A 16,969-nucleotide genomic window follows, 5' to 3' on the forward strand; every position below is an offset into this window, starting at 1 on the left:
CAGCAGTCGGAAGTCATGGTTAGGAATGATAAGTATTTGAATATGATGTGGATTTTGAATACCATGTTCTTGTGTGGCAAGGGCATTGCCATCCCAAGGCCCGTGTAACAGTTTTTCCCTCTTTCAGTCCCTTAATTATTAGAATGATCTCCAAAGCTGTTGCATTTTGGGAAAAAGAGCAAAATCATTCAAAATGACTATAGTTTTACACTCAGGAAAAGTCACAGTTGCTGCTGCCACAACTACTAATGTCTACTAATCATTATAACTCTGCCATGCTTTTTTAATTCAACAAGAAGAAAGCTTATTGTTTCTAAGATATCACCAATCCCTCAAGTAAAATAGAATTCCTGTACCATAAATGCTCATATGCAAGGTTTAATATTAAAGGAAATAGATTCAAGACAATTTGTCCAACTTTACTCCCAGGGGTAAAAGAGCTAGAACTCATTTAATTAAAGCAGGTTTTTCTTTCAGCAATTGACACTATGACAGACAACATTGAAATGATGAATTAGTACTTTTGTCTGCTGACCATTGGGTGAGTGGATGCTTTCAGTTAGTTCACAAATCAGTTTGTTTGTCATTCTGTCAATAAGTATACAAAATAATTTCATTTAACAGGAGATCCAGAATGGTAGAAAAAATATTTATATACATGTCTAATATTCTTCTTGCGTGTGTAAAATGTAAAATAAAATATGTTGCTCTGACTGTTTTGCACAGGGTCCCCTGGGTTCAAGACTTGGCAGTGAAATGTATGGTAGTAACGCAGCATTTTATTCTAGCAACTTTCCAACATTATACAAGCAATGTTTAAAATGTGTCCCTGGTTTTTGGCCTTTTGCCCCCCCCCCAATAAATTTTGGCTTTTTCCAGATTTCTTGTGCTGCAAAGTTCAAAGATACAGCTGAGTGTCGAGTAGATTTTACAAGGAGCTGAGAGATGCAGGGGAGCAAAAGTTTAGTGATGCTTATGTTTAGTCTGCTTGCATTGTTAATAGCACAACAGATAGTGTACTTGCTTTTGATGCTGAAGGCTGTGGGTTCTACTCCCACAGTAGGTAGATGCATTGCTGATACTGTGTTGTAAAGGGGGTGGATGCTGCAGTCCTTTTGGCAAAGATACCTAGTAACTATGAACCTGTTATCAGTTTGCTATCCATTCCCTATTGCGGTATTACTAGCTTATCATTTTTTTATTGCATGCAACAAAGGCAATTTATTCCTCAAGGGTAACAGGCACTTTATTTGTAGATTAAACAATGACATATAAAGTTGTTTGCTAGCAGCAAGCCAGCAACCTCTTTATTGGTTACAAATTTCTTTAATGTGGATTTTACTACTTCAGAGATTGTGCATATTTTTTACTAATACTGGTGGACTATAGAAGGTTGAGTAGACATTTTATGATGGAAATGTTCTGAATTGGGCAGTTTTGTCATTGGTGTATGCATTTTGTTTCACTGTTTACTGGAAAAATGTTCAAAACAATAAATTTAAAGTGCCCTCTAACAACTGTACTGTATTGTACAAGGAATATAATGTAATACAGTCAGGAAGGTGTATCAAAGAGCATGTGTATGTTATGTTCGAGGGGCCTATGATTTTGAAGACAGCCCAGAGTTAATATTTATCTGCCACTGGCAAAATGTATTTTCTTTGAATGTGGGTTTCAATGCTGTTTCAATGCATGTGAGTTTCAAGGGCAGAGAAGTTTTAATGTTGAGTCTATTTTCATTGTGAGACTGCATTGCTTTGTTTAACAGATATGTATTAGGGTTTGTGCTGTAAAATGCAAAATAAAACTTTCAAATTAAATCTAAATCATCACAGAAGTAAAGCAGTATGCACATTACAGTGTTGATGGTAAATGGGGCAAAATAACCAAGGAATGGGACATTGGAATGGCTGCAGGGGGGAGGCTCCATTCGACCATGATTTTGTGAGGAGGGGGTAGCAAACTCAGACAGCCCCGGTTGAACTATACCTCTCAGTTGTCCATATCTTTGCAGAATGAATAGATATTTGCTTCTTATTTTTGGTTTGTTCCTCATAAAATTTGTGATTTTCTAGCAAATCATTTAGGAATTAAGTCACTAAATGACAGACATTGAGTTTCAGACGTCATAACCTTCAGAAAAAAAGCAAGACTGTCTTAAGTTTATACAAGAGCAATTTTTAGTAGTGTTTGTATGTTCCCCCAATATATTTGGCCTTGTCCAGATTTCCTGCATTAAGAGGTTGAGAGGTACGTGCAAATCACTTTGCAGATTAGGAATATCCAAACCTCTCAATTGTCCCCAATTTTGACTCAAAATGTTGCTCTCCCCTAATAATCCCTCCTCCAAAATGGCAATTTTGGAAGAAAATGTGGAGGGTTTACAATTATATATAACTGTAATAATCAGAGTTATAGATTACTTTTATTTCAGAAATGCATGTAGATGCTCTTATTTTGTTAGCTGCTCAAGTTAACAATGTTAATATTAAAAAGGTGTCCCTTTTTTGACATGTTCACAGCTGTATTGTGTGGCAACTTTATATTTTTGCATCACATTTTGGTCCGTTTTTCATAAAATTGTAGTTTTCTGGCAAATTAGTGGCAAGTCATTAAAGATTGAAGTTAGAAAATAATGGCAGACATTTGAGTTTCAGATTTTATACCCTTCAGAAAATTTGTACTAATGCAAGATCTACTACTGTTCTATTATCTAAGTTAATAAGAGCAATATTTAAAAATTGACCTTATTTTTGGGCCTGTGTCCCACTTCTAGTTCTATGTATAGCTTTGCCCAGATTTCTTGCTCTGAAGTTGAGAGGTATGAGTGTCAGAGCCATCACTGTCAGCCAGAGACATTTCAAATTATGGCATACTTATTGCACCCCACCCCCCATTGTAGTGGCTCTGGATGTGCCCAAGGAAGGCAAGGAGCAGTTATGCAGTGTAAGTGTGCAGAGTATTCCCCCATCCAAGGTAGATCACAAATACGACCGTGGCTTTTCATCTGTCCTTGATTTTGCAGAATGTTCTGGTTTTCTATCAGATTTTTATACTGTTGATTTATGCTTCTTATTATTCAGGAACTGCATGCTGTCACAGTGCCCTGTTGCTCTGTTTAAGTAGCCATGGTTTAATGAACATCAGGTAAGCTTGTCGGAGATTGTAAGATGCAAGTAAGCTTTAGTAAGCATACTGTTAAAGAATTACCAGCATTGAAAGCCTTTTCGTTGTTGCCATGCAGAGAATATTTACATAACTAGATAATGTATAAGCCTTGGGTATTGAAATGTATATGACAGTATTTGTAATAAAAGGACAGGATTACAGTATTTTCAGAAGCTCATTGCATTTTATTGGAGACCAGTGTCTTATAGCAGTGTCTGTGTGTTAGTACACTTGTAGTTGGGTGGCTTTAATGGTATATGGTAAATAAGCATTGCTACCTTACTTAAAAGCCAAGCCCTGCAACAACTAGGTAAGCTCCACACTGAAGTCAAAACACAATAGCTCTGGTGGGTAAATGTACTCCGTAGTAATCAAAAAAGGCAAATGTTTGAAATAACTACAGCTTATGTGCAAACACAATAGGTAGTGATGAAACAATGCTCTGCTAAAAATGCTTTAATGCTCCACATTGCTGAGCTGCAGATCAGTTATTATCACTGGCTACAAGGATTTCACCCACTTCAGATCAAGCACGATGCCGTTCAGTGCAACCTTCCCAGAACTAACTCAAGTCTGACCAGAATTATTTGGTGTGTGTGTGTGTGTGTGTGTGTGTGTGTGTGTGTGTGTGTGTGTGTGTGTGTGTGTGTGTGTGTGTGTGCGTGTGTGTGTGTGTGTGTGTGTGTGTGTGTGTGTGTATAAGATGGAGGTAGCATACCCCTCAGCTGTCCAGGTTTTTGCAGAATGTCCAGATTTTTATCCCATATTCCTCCTAAAAAGGATTGAAGTTGCTAAATAATGAGACATTTCAGTTTTAGACGTCATATCATTTAGAAAAATGCATACTAACACAAATCCTGTTACTCTTGCAATTTTCTAAGTTTATGAGAGCCATATTTATAATCTGTCCCTATTTATTTTAGGCTTTGTCCAGATTTCTTGCACTAAGGTTAAGGCCTTGAGGGGTGTGGTATGTTTGTATGTGTGGGAGAGAGAGAGAGAGAGAGAGAGACAGTGAAATGCCCAAGTTAGAGTTAGCAGGTGGAATTTATTTTTAAGTGCATTTTCAAGGAACTGTGAGTTTTAAGGGAAGCGAAGTTTACTGCTGCTCATGCCAAGTCTATTTACAATGTGCAACTGTTTTGTTTAGCAAATGGTATCTCTATTGTGGTATAAAGTTTTAAAGCTATGTTAGTAGCACCACAAGTAGAATACTTGCATCTTAATGTAGAGGCTTGAGGTTTTATTCCTACAGCATGTACATTTGTATGCTGCAGTCCTGAGGATGTCCTCCTTTGGATGAGATGCCTAATAACTATGAATCTGTTTTTCAGCTTGCCATCCATTTTCTATTGCAATATACCAGCTTACCATTTTTTTAATTTAACATAGGCAATTTATTCTTTGACGGCAGCAGGCACTGAATTTGTAGATGAAACACTGAAATACACAATTGTTTTCTAGCAACAACCTCTTCATTAGTTTCAGATATCTTTAATGTGGAATTATTCAGATTACTTTTACTTCGGCAGAGATTGTGTGTATTGACTGATATTGGTGAATTGTAATGAGTGGCCTTTTATGGTTGAAATGTTCTGAATTGGGCAGTTTGTCATTATTGGTTTGTATGTTTTGTTTCATTGCTTACTGGAAAAAATGTTCAAAACTATAAATTTAAAACACACTCAAACAAGTGTTGCTGTATAATACAAGGGATATAATTCAGTTATATATTATAATTAATACAATCAGGTAAATCAAATAACTTTTGCATGGCCCTAACAGTGTGCAAGGAGCCTATTGCTTGAAAACAGTTCAAAGGTAAATAACCTGCCACTGGCCAGATGCATTTTCTTTGAATGTGGGTTTCAATGCTGTTTCATTGAATGTGAGTTTCAAAAGTAGAGAAGCTTTAATGCCAAGTCTGTTTTCGTTGTAAGACTATTGCTTTGTTTAGGTTTAGTAAATGTCTATCAGTGTTTGGGCTATAATGTTTGAAATAAAAGTTGTAAATTAAATCCAACTGCCTGTAATCATTGTAGAACTAAAGCATAAAACAGTATGCACACAGAGATTTGAACAGTGTCTATGGCAAATGGGGAGAAATAGCCAAGTAATGGGACACTGGAATGGCTGTGTGGGCGGGGCTTGGGTGGGTGGACTTGGGCGGGGCTGTGTTGGCAGGGGGCGGGGAGAGCTATGTGGGTGGGGCTCTGGGTTTGCACCCCCCTGCAAAAAATCCTGCGGGCTCCCTTGGTTATTACCTTGACTGGGTATCCATATGGAAAAACACTTCCATTTCTTTTGTATACCTTACAAGTGGATTCTTTCTGAGAGGCAGAAATAATGCAAATTACATTCTAGCATAACAATGATTTTTTGGCAATTAAGGGAACTGAAGATAGCAAACTTCAGCTTGTTAAGTCTGGGTGAGGCTGTCTGGATGTGTGAGACAGGAGACCTGGACAGGGATCTAAAAGTCACGAGTGCTTCATCACATGAGACCTGAGCAATGGAAAGCATATTTGTCATGGTCAGCATGGAGCAATGAGTATCACCCTGCCTTTGCATGCTACCACTTTCTGTAAGAATATGGACACCAAAGGCAGAGTTCGAAAGACATAGAGGAGACCAGTGGGCCACTGTCTGACAACAGTACCCCTTAGTGACTGTCCTTACAGAGGAATCATGACAAAGTAGCATTTGATATTCGCCAGGGAATAAAAAAAATGCAGCAAGGCTACCCCTATAGTCAAAAACCAAACAGGCATCTGCTGGACTGAAAGACTGCTCATGAGGCATCAGAATAGTTCTGCTGAGCCTGTCCACAAGACAATTGGCTCTTCTCAGAATATGAATTGCTAACCAAAAGAGCTACAACGCAATCACTCATTGCCAGACCCTCAAAGCTTCCCAACAAACAGGGAAAAATGTAGTTATTCCCTGCTTGTTAAAATACCATACCACATACATATTGTCTACCTGACTGAGATCACTCCATCACCCATGTGGGACAGTAGGTCCTGAGATTCCAATTCTAGGAGGGCTGCCCTCCTCTGCAGGTTGTTTATGTGTTGACTGTCCTCTGTCTGATTCCATGTTCCTCGGACCATACTCTCCTCAAAATATTCCCCAACTTAAGAAAGAAGCGTGATTGTTGCCACTGGAGAAGGAAGAAAGTACACTTGTTTACATAAACATACCATAACAGTAGATGTTCGAATGATCACTGCTGCAGTAGCCTTAGTTATATAGGATACACCCTTGCATAGTATATAATAGCCGGACAACTTCCAGAGCTTACAGGTACCTTCTATGTGGCCGAACCGTTAGTTGGTAGCTCCAGCAGAGCTAAATAAAATCAAAGGTTTGGGTGTCAAAAACTTCAGAGCTTTCTTGCCAACTGAGACAAAGACGCTACAGCCCTGAAAGAGGTCCATGTTAATTAAGTAAAAGTCAAAGTGCTCACTGTGGCAACACAAAATATACAAAAATAAGACAGATGGAAGGAATAGGAAGTGGCTAGTGCATCACAGATCATTCAAACATTTACTGTTATGGTAATTTTACTGACACAAATGCACTAAGTTCATCATTTGATCACTGCTTCAGTAGCTCTAGCTATCTGGGTAGACTTCCATACCTTATAATGACTGGGAGGAGGAAGGAATGACGGTTTAGGAGCCCCTGGAGAATGGTCCTAGCAAAGCCTGCTCTAGAACTGTAAAAGGAATTTAGTTTGTAGGGCTTTGTAAAGGTATGTACAGAGGACCAAACTGCTGCTCCTAGAATACTTCTAGAATCTTCCCCTTTCCAAAAAGCCACTGATGAAGCCAAGGTCCTAGTACAGAGTACATTGACCTTGCCTGGAATTGACTTGTTGTAGAGGGTATAACAAAAAGTAGCATGTGACAACCATTTGATGATAGTCTGCTTTGACACAGGTTGTCCTTTTTTCCTGTCTTTATAAGAAATTAATAACTGATCAGAGTTTCTGAAAGTTTTATTTCTCATAAGATAATGTCTGAGTTGTTTGAGGACACCAAGAATATGAAGAACCCTTTCAACTTCATTTTTATGTTCTGGAAAGAATATAAGGAGATGGGTAGCATGGCCCAAAGTAAACTAGGGTTCCACTTTAGGCATAAAAGAAGGATTGGTTCTCAAGGAAACCATATATCTCTGTGGAAAATTAGACCAGGCTGACCTACCATGAGAGCTTGCAACTCAGACACTCTTCTTGTAGAAGTCAGAACAATCAGTAAAACTGTTTTAGACTTACTGCACTGGTTACAGCATGTCACAAAAAAAAAAAAAAAAGAAATGCAAATCAAGACTTTCATTTTTGTCAACCCCTTTTTATAAATAGCTTGTTGTCTCTCTTCCTATGTATGCGTGATATTGACTGTTCAACAGGGAAGGAAGACACTAGCCCTTGTCTGGGGACTGAACCAAGGGCTCCCCTGCACTTCTCATTTCAACTAGGAAGCCACCATGATGGTAATTTTTTGAGCACAAAAGCTTCCATTGTATTTAACACCTCAGCTGGAAGGGAAAACACTGACTCTTGTCAGATGTTAATTCATAGCAAGTTTCAGAATGGTACTGCAGTGAATACCAGTTGTGCCTACTTTTTGTGGAAATTAGGTAAGTAGTGACAATGCTAAAATAAATGTTACATTTAGCCTTAATATAATAGTAACTGGTATACTCTGAATAAATACTAACAATATAATTCATCAATATGCATGCCTTTAGTGAAGTGAAAATGGGTGGTGAAAAAAGTAGAAAATATCTTCAATTCTAAAAGCCTCTGCAAAAAAAAAAAAAAAAAACTATCAGACTCAAGGTGCTGTTTGCATGAGCAAAGTTAGCTTCTGAGTCATACTGGAAACATGGGCTTTGAAATTACCGAGAAGAAAATGGACTGAACTAGGAATATCAAAAACCCATACGATTGAAAAACAAGAAGAAAAAAAACACATCTGTGTTTTTGCAGTGAGGCATCTTCTGAACTCCAACATCCTCTGCTAACTCCCACATCCTCTGCTAATTATATATACAATCTCCAAGATTGCACTACAGTGGGGGAAGGAGCAACACCCCAATCCACACTGTACCGCAAACCCTCACAATCAAGGTCTGTTGTTTAACCTTCCAGGTTTTCGACATTCCCAGTTCGATCTTTTGATTTTTGCTCTTGTGAGCTTTCGTCTTTCTGGTAGGAACCCACATAAATGACCCCTTCAGAACAAAACAGTGTCTCAGCTACACGACTTCTGAAGGCTCATGACTTTTTACTTTTTATTTCTTACGGATACAGTCAGGCCCATAAAGCCAAAACCCACTAACTGTAAACATGACATGTTTCAGCCTTTTCTAACCATCCCAGTACAGCATAAGAGTATTGTCTGGCTATAGAAACACAGAATTTAAAACCAATCCTGATGTCATTAAACATTAGGGTACCTGCAAAATATCCCTGATAACATTCAAACCAAAGGGTATAAAGGTCATACAGACAAACCATTCAGTAAAAACTGCAAGAAAAGGCCCAGCCAAACTTTCAGTCTTCACTGTGTATTACCTTAAACCTCCTGTAGTACAGGCGCATGAGATATTTGCAAAAGACCCCTTAAGGACATAATAGTGTTTCAACTATATGGTCTCTGAATACCTGTGACTTTTTATTTTTTAGTCTTTATAGGTATATTCAGGCCAATAAAGCCAAACCCCACTAGCTGCGGACATGCCATGTTTCAGCCCTTTTCTGACTGCATTAGTACAACCTAAATGGATTGTATATCTATACTTTAGAACCACAGAGCTTAAAACCAATCCTGATATCCTTACACATTAGTAGTACTGAGGTACCAGAGGCATTATTAAAGGTAGACATTATAGAAAATAAGTCTGCCCTCCATTCTTGTTGGTCTGCAATAATACTTGTTTGATAAAAGAAGGGAAATATTTTGAAAATTTGAAATCTAACAGAGCACTCTGACTGTGTAACAAGGGTACTACGTAAGAAAAGAGTCTGTGGATATGTCCTGCTTTAGAAAGGTATCAGACCATGTACAATAAAAAAATAATGAATATATTAAACAGACTTGGAATGACTTCTAGGATCATCACAAAGGTAAAACACTAGCTACAAAAAAGGACAGAGAAGACAGCAGTACATGAAGTTCACACATACTGAAGAATGGGGTATTACAGGGGCCCAGCTCAAGAGCCAGTCCTTCTCAATATCTCTATATGTGACACTACAGGAGAAAAAGTCTGCATTTTGCCAATGGCTCAAAGTTATGTAGCAGGGATAATTCACAAAATAATGAAGAAAGGTTGAAAAGAAACTTAGTAACATTGCAAGTGTTGCCCAAATTTTGAAAATTGGCATAATAGTCAAGGTGTTTACCTCACATATATGAGGTGCAGGGTTTGATCTACACCAAAGGAAATTGGTCAGGCTTAAAATGGCCCAAGAGGACAGTTAGCCTAGTACTTACCTATGAACCTAAGAACAAGATGGTACAGTGTAAAACTATAAAGTGGCTAACACAGAAAATCTGTAACTGAATCTTATTTGACAAAAAGGGTATTGATTGTTGATACAGCCATTAAAAATGTGATGCAAGGTTTAAAACAGAAACAAAGTTTAAGAATGCATGGAACAGAATGACATTGTCTTAAATGAGTGTTAAATAGGTACATTGTTTGCTAACTGGTAACTGCATCATGTACAAGCAGAAAAATGGGATGACTAGGAGTGCCACAAAGCCCTTATGAACTTTCAGAATCAATTTTATGTAACCATATCCTTACCTGTTAAAATACATAAATAATAAATAAATAAATAAATAGCTACCCATGAGATGGGATCGATGCTTTTATAGCTCTCATTTATAATTGCTTATATCTTTATTCTAAAATCTCTGTAGAGTCTAGGATATGTCAACCGTGCAACTATGCAAAATGCTTTTGTAACAATATAACACATTTGATGAGCAAAATGTCAATGCATTGCTCATTCAATGGAAATGCTGATAATTACTATAAATACATATATTTACCTGTTACTAGCAATTCTGCTGTACTAGTGGCTTGACCAGATGCATTGGTGGCTCGTAGGGAATATCTACCACTGTGCACGGCTGTCGTGGCAAGGATTACTAGTCTAGCGCGGCCATCGCTAAAAGAAATCTGCACACCTGGCAGTGCAGCAGCAGAAAGAACCTGGCCATCCCGAAACCAGCTCACCTCAGGAACTGGGAAACCTGCAGGTGGAAGAGACAGCAATGACATTCAGACATAAAACTTAAAGCTACACATCAGCAAGTTTTAAAAGACAATTTAAATAATGAATGTAGGACAGTGTTGTGCAATGTCAGAACAAATCTATTTCTTGTCAGTTGCTAAGCTAAAATATGTAGACAAGGAAAATGTAATTTTACAGTATAACTATGAAACAGATAATTATGACTTGGTCTCTAATCACAACTAACTTATAGTATTAAATACTGCGATTACAGAACAAAATCGGGAAAAATACAGTCTTGTTAAGCACCTTTCTGAAGTCAGACTTGTTAAGCACTCCTCAGCATGGTTAAGCTCTACTCTCATTCTAGAGCCTTAACAATGGTCATCGACCACCACATAGGAGTGTCAGGAAGTGCAAACAACTTTAAAGCCTATTCAACACTGAAATGTTTAACATTTTTGAGGCTTTTTGCATATCCTGACCCTCCTCTGTGTTGGCTGCTCTTTGTGGATAGGGGTTAGTGTGGTACAGCTTTCAAAACTGGAAAACACTTAGTGCTCCTACATTTCTTTCTCTAACTTTTGTAGTACAAGGAACCAGGCAAACCACCATACACTGCAAGGAACTATGATTGGGTCTCTGATCAAAACTTCTTAAGCTTCACACCTGGAGATGAATTTCTTGATATCCTTGTCCTGAAAATATAACAAGCTGGTAACAATCAGAAACTTGATTCTCTGTATTATGTGTACAAGAATTGGATGCTAAGGAATTCACATTGAGGGTGGCACAAAGCAAAGTTAGAGAGGTGAATCTTGATATCCATTTAAAAAAAACACATACTTTGGTTATTATAAGAAAAACACAGTCATGATTCTTTACAAGACATACAGTTTAGCAGAACATAGTGTCTAACAGCCTTTAAAGCTCTTCATTTTTCAGAGGGACACTTTGTTTCTGCCTGTCTCTTTGACAGTGTCAAAGTGTTTTGCAGGATTTCAAAGGCATTGAAAGACAGTAAAACACTTCCATACTACAGTTTTATTTTTGTTAACTGATAGTACATAAACTTCATGCACTACAAAGAATTATGACAGTGTCTCCTCCAGTCATAACCAATTGTGTTCTCTACATGATAAGATGAAGTTCTTGGCATCCATGTTTCAACCACATAATAAGATGGTTATAAATGGCAACACAATCATAATCCTCTATGTCATGTACATTTCTGACATCACAAAAGTATATATAAAAAAAGCTTGTCTGTCTGCCAGTTTGAGAGAGTAATCACATAATCCATATACTACAAATCTAATTTCTCTCTGCAGTGAAACACCTCCATGCTAAGACAAAAAAATGATAGTGTAAGGTTCAGAATTCATACAAAGTACTGTCAGAAATTAGTCCTTCTGGAGTTTTATCCACTTTATTGCAACTAATTATCTGAAAGAATTTTGACTTATCCCAACAAAAAAAAAATCCCATAGAAACACTACTCTATAAACAGCTGTAGGAAACTGATTTTATAATACCCGAGAATGACTGTGTGGGATGAACTGACATTGTAACAGTGAAGATCAGACACCACTCATACATTTGAATGAAGTGGTATGGGTGAAAAAAATTATAGAATATAGTTGTGCACCTTCTCAAGTTTTTTTTTATCTTTTTATTTCTTCCAACTTGTTAATCACTTGTACTGCAAAAGTTGTATAATCTGGTAGAGAAGATCACATAAAAATGGGCTGACAAGCTATTAACATCAATAAGTGAAAAGTACAGAATTTTTTTTTTTTGGTTTTACTTATTATTTAAAAATAAATACAGCAGTACAGCTAGCCAAAACTGCAAACTTTTAATACTGCAGTAAAAATGTGCTAAACACTAGTGCAATAAAAAAGAAGAAAATATAGGTCAACACACCACAGTAGTAAAGAACTTTAATAAAGAACATGCAAACATGTTTTCACACATAGCTACATCAGGCGTTTGCTTGTTCTTTATTAAACTTTGTTACCACTGTAGTGTGTGGCAAGCTACATTTTTTTCTTTGCTTTTGTGCTTACCCCATCACTTATCCTGAAGTCCTTTGCTGAGTTCCAATAATACAAAAACATGAATTGGGGCAACATGCTACAAGGTTACAGTTAACAAATGTATATCTTAACAGGTAACTGAGAAGATTGCTGATGTGAGCACATTCAATGAATGAAAGCACTCAGTCTTCACACAAAGTGTGACTAATACTAAGTTTACCCCTACACGGCCTTAGGTCAACTGATGCCCTAGGCAAAAGGGCTCCATGGTGCCCCCACCACACCACCCAGCGCCCCCATCCTGGTCTACCTACACCAAATAAATACTGGAAAAGCGCCCCTGCTAGATTGGCGCCCTAGGCGGTCGCCTAGTTGGCCTATACTTAAGGTCGCCCACCAGTAATCCAATTCACTTCCTTCAGCAATGTAAGGTTTTACTAGAATTAGTAATGGACACCTATATATGCTTTATCCATTTGTCTAGGACAAGCCCAATTCAAAGCAGTATTTAATGAATGTGATTTATATTTCCTTTGGTAAAGTTCAGGACAGTACCTTAATCTGAAAATGTAACTAGTACATCACCTAAATGCTATTCTAGGGCTCAGTGGTTAATTCTCATTTAGAAACATGATGGGTGGGATTTTGCAAGGACAAAACTCTGTAATTAGTAGAAGTGTGAATTATCACAACTTCAAATGATAAAAATGTCTTGCAGCAAACAGTAGCGATTATTTTTACAAGTTACTAACAAGAAATTTAGCAATTAGTGACAAAAACTAGTAGAATTTCTATTCAAATGCCACGTTATGTATTTGAATAAAGAGTGCCCACAATAAAAACTTACATTGTTCTGGATCTCTAACCCACATTGTATGAAAAATATATGGAAAGTGTAGTTATGCAAAAAGGTGTCCTACAAATAGCGATACCAAAAGGTAGGTTATGTAACTAGTTTGCCATTTACTATCTGTGCAGTCTCTGCTTCCACTGCTTAAATGTAAAGCATACAACACTAGCATTTTCCAACAATGCCACTTTAACTTTTATACTTGGTACTGTTAGCAAATGAAATGTGACATTTCATGGAAACATAGGTTAAGCATTCTAGTATAAAAATATAAAGCAACAACCACAAGTGTAATGGGGTGTCTAGGCAGATTGAAATGTGGTACACCTAAAAACACAATAAAAAGTAAAATAAAAGTTGTAATTGCTTACCACTAACGTGAGCCTCAAAGGTTGCGGCACTACCCTCCAGTACCACAACACTTTGTAACGGCTGTGTAAACGTCGGAGCTTGTGAAGTCATGTCTGTAGGCACCCTAGAGGAGGTAAAAAGGAAGGCATTATGATACATGCATAGCACAAGGATTACAGTATACTGTTATTCTAAGTGTCTCAATCAACAACTGCTTGAGAAACTGAAGATAAGGCACTGAGCAGCAGACCCTTTACGATCTAAGCAACTGTGGAGGAATGTCGACAAAGGTTATATAAAGGTTATGCTGCTTTGTCATGCTACAAGAAATCCTAGCATAATCGCACTACAGGCCACTTACACAAAACAGAAACTGGAGAACTGATTATTTGCAAAAATTATTCACTGAGAATACTTCTTCAACTATTTTTACAAATATTGTTAGTCCTAGTGTTCCACTGTCTGAAAGAAGTCTCAAAAAGCAGTCATGAAAAAAGGCACTGCTGAATCAAGATGCAGATAATGACAACTAAAACATACTGGCAAAGCTGGGATGCACACAGCTCTCAGTACAGCCCCTGAACTATTTTCAGTATCTTGTTCTGATACACACAGAAACGAATAATAACAGGAATGAAGCCGAACTGATACTGGAGTTACTTGTTCTCTTTGTCTGCAAAGATTTAGTGTGAGTTGAGGTTTCCATGCACTACTCTTTAGTCAATGTGATAAGCTTCAGTGTAACAATCTAAAAGACGTGTTTAACAACACTATCACCTGCATAGCAGAAATTAATTTCTCCCAAAAGCTATAGAACACATTCCTGTGAATCACAACAAAAATAAAATTGTTAATGCATTCTACGTGTTTTGGGACACTACATTCTACCTGTGGTATTCTACATCACGTTGCTGAAATTTCTAGGAATACATTAGCTTACCAAATCTTCAAGGTGCCGAACAAAAAGACCTTTTTTTAACTAAGCTGGGGAACCTCACCTAAGTTAAACAGTAGCAGATAAGATGCGAATGAGGGAAAGTATTTCTGGGTAGACTGTACCTCATAAAGGTATCAGTTAATCATGCAAAGAATACAGATCTGCCATATGCTAATGAACAACATCATTTTGGGAGAGAAAATAAAGGCTCTGAGCTGCTAACAAGCTTCGTCTTGGAAGATCTGAGTTTAATTCACACTGTGGTTCACTGATTAATTTTTTCTGCCACACAGCTTTAAGGTCCAAAATTTAATCCTGTGTGGTTTGTGTGTTCCTCTTTTCCCATGTGAATCTTCTTCAGGTGCTCTAGTTTCTTTCACTCTCTCCAAAATAAGCAGGTTGGCTAGTATAAAAATGTCTATGCACATTACATTTATCTTTACCCTTGAGATCCAGGTTATGTCTAAGTAAGGTCCATTCACTCAGCATTTGGCAAATAAAAAATAATAAATTCAATCCATGCCACGTTTGCTTATACACTGAATGAATCTGACCAAGTTACTTAACTAGACAGTGTTCCTGAGTCTCAGCTGTCAATAGGCACTAATACCTAGTGGTTTCACTTGGGAGGTACATATATATATATATATATATATATATATATATATATATATATAAAATCCCCTCAGACTCTGCAGGGAAATGAATGGCAGCATGGTCATACTGTTACATTCAGTAATTTTGTTTTTAGGAAGCTTTTTAGTCTCTCCACCACTAACTAAAGAAACTCTTAATATAATGTATCTCCTATTATAAACTAACTACATCAGTTAAAAAGTCCAAAATACCCAACTTGTGTGTGCATTCGGTGAATCATTGTATCCCTCTCCTATAAAGGAAAAGGGCAACAGGTACCTTGTTCAGTTTATTCACATTTTAAAATTGACTATGGGTGATCTAAAAGAATTTTAGTAGCTCCCCAAATATTATTTGTCTAATTTACTAAAGAACAAATCAAATTAAATCAAAATTCTCTAGTTGTTGTTACCAAATTAAATTGCATCCAAAATACAGAAAACAAAACAAAAAATAAATATGAAAGTTTGATTCTAGCAGATGTTTAAGTGTCTTTTGATTATGCAAAACAAAATGTTACCCTTAAAAAGGCATCTGCATATTTTCTGTACTAGTTACTAAAATAATTAACGCACTAATTGCTAACTTTTAGAATTTTTTTAAGAAACATGACTATAATTGATCTTTCAAAGCATATGTATAATCAATGATAAAGGCATGTTGCAAAAATATCATGTTCTAAAAATAACTAGGCCAGCTGTGATTGACAGCAGACAAATGTCACATAGCTAGAGGTACAACTAATACCTCAACAGCTGACTTCCTTAAAAAGTCATCACTGCTTAGCTGATACCACTTCCATTTTAGCAGAGCTATTCCTAGCTGTTCTCAAATTATCTGGCAGTAGCATAATTTAGGAGATTAACAGACAGCACTATGCTCAAGTTAGGAATTTTGCTATGCCCTTGGCTACCACTGTAAGTCATTTTTTTTTTTTAATTTTAAAGCATTCTAAACAGGTATAAAAGCTCAAAATTAAACATGCAAATTATTAAAACATCCTGATACATTCAAGACAATAAACAGCTCCTTACAGCCTGCTATATTTAATATCAACTGTCAGACCAGGAAACATGCTATCTTACATCATAACATTTCTTCCTATTTCTGTTAACCCTAAATGTTAGTTTTATATACCCTGTTCACTCTTTTCCAACTACCCCATAACCCTTAAATAAGCACAATTCCACATAGCAGTACACATTTGATTAGTTTTTCTTTTCTTTTTTTACCAGTTTACTAAAACTTCTTAGTATTTTTCAAAATCAGTTATTAAATGCATATTACCATAAACAAAAGCAAACAAAAACATACTAACCTGAATCCTCAAGAGTGCCTAAGATATGGGGGCAGAGCCCAAATTTATAAAACGTCAGAAATTGTCCAGAAAATTACAAAATCCAATGTGTGAATGGTTAAGCCTCCAAACCTAAGGAAACAAAACTACACAGCGGGTGTCTCCGTGTAGTTTTGCTTGTCCTCTGCAATCCCTACACCCGAGGCAAGGCTAGGAATGCACAAACTGCTCAGAAGTGCTAACATAGTTGTTTTACCTTATATACCCCTACTCTGCTGACAGCCATGCATCATCAATATAGACCTATAGTTCATTGGTCCTTAAAACAAAGCATCATGGGAAATAGGAACCACTTTGTGCAACTTTGCACCTGTCAGTCTGTGTGATAGTGTATGAGTTGTGCTAAATTTGGTATCTGTGCTTTAGAGAACTT

General features: G+C 37.1%; 1 protein-coding gene across 20 annotated transcripts in view; it reads right to left on the bottom strand.

Annotated features, from left to right (window-relative positions):
- LOC122805019 (titin-like) overlaps positions 1–16,750 on the bottom strand; it is a 759,244-nt gene extending 742,494 nt beyond the window's left edge. For all 20 annotated transcript variants that reach the window (XM_044075290.1, XM_044075281.1, XM_044075295.1 and 17 more), the window contains exons 1-3: positions 16,558–16,750; positions 13,687–13,790; positions 10,242–10,445 (exon numbers count right to left, since the gene is read on the bottom strand). In XM_044075290.1, coding sequence (XP_043931225.1) covers positions 10,242–10,445; positions 13,687–13,777 — 295 coding nt within the window. In that variant the 5' untranslated portion in view covers positions 13,778–13,790; positions 16,558–16,750. The remainder of the gene's footprint in view (positions 1–10,241; positions 10,446–13,686; positions 13,791–16,557) is intronic.
- Between the last annotated feature and the right edge of the window lie 219 nt (positions 16,751–16,969).

This window comes from Protopterus annectens, chromosome 6.part0 (assembly GCF_019279795.1).
Source record: "Protopterus annectens isolate FY-2018-M chromosome 6.part0, PAN1.0, whole genome shotgun sequence".
Classification (NCBI taxonomy): domain Eukaryota; kingdom Metazoa; phylum Chordata; order Ceratodontiformes; family Protopteridae; genus Protopterus; species Protopterus annectens.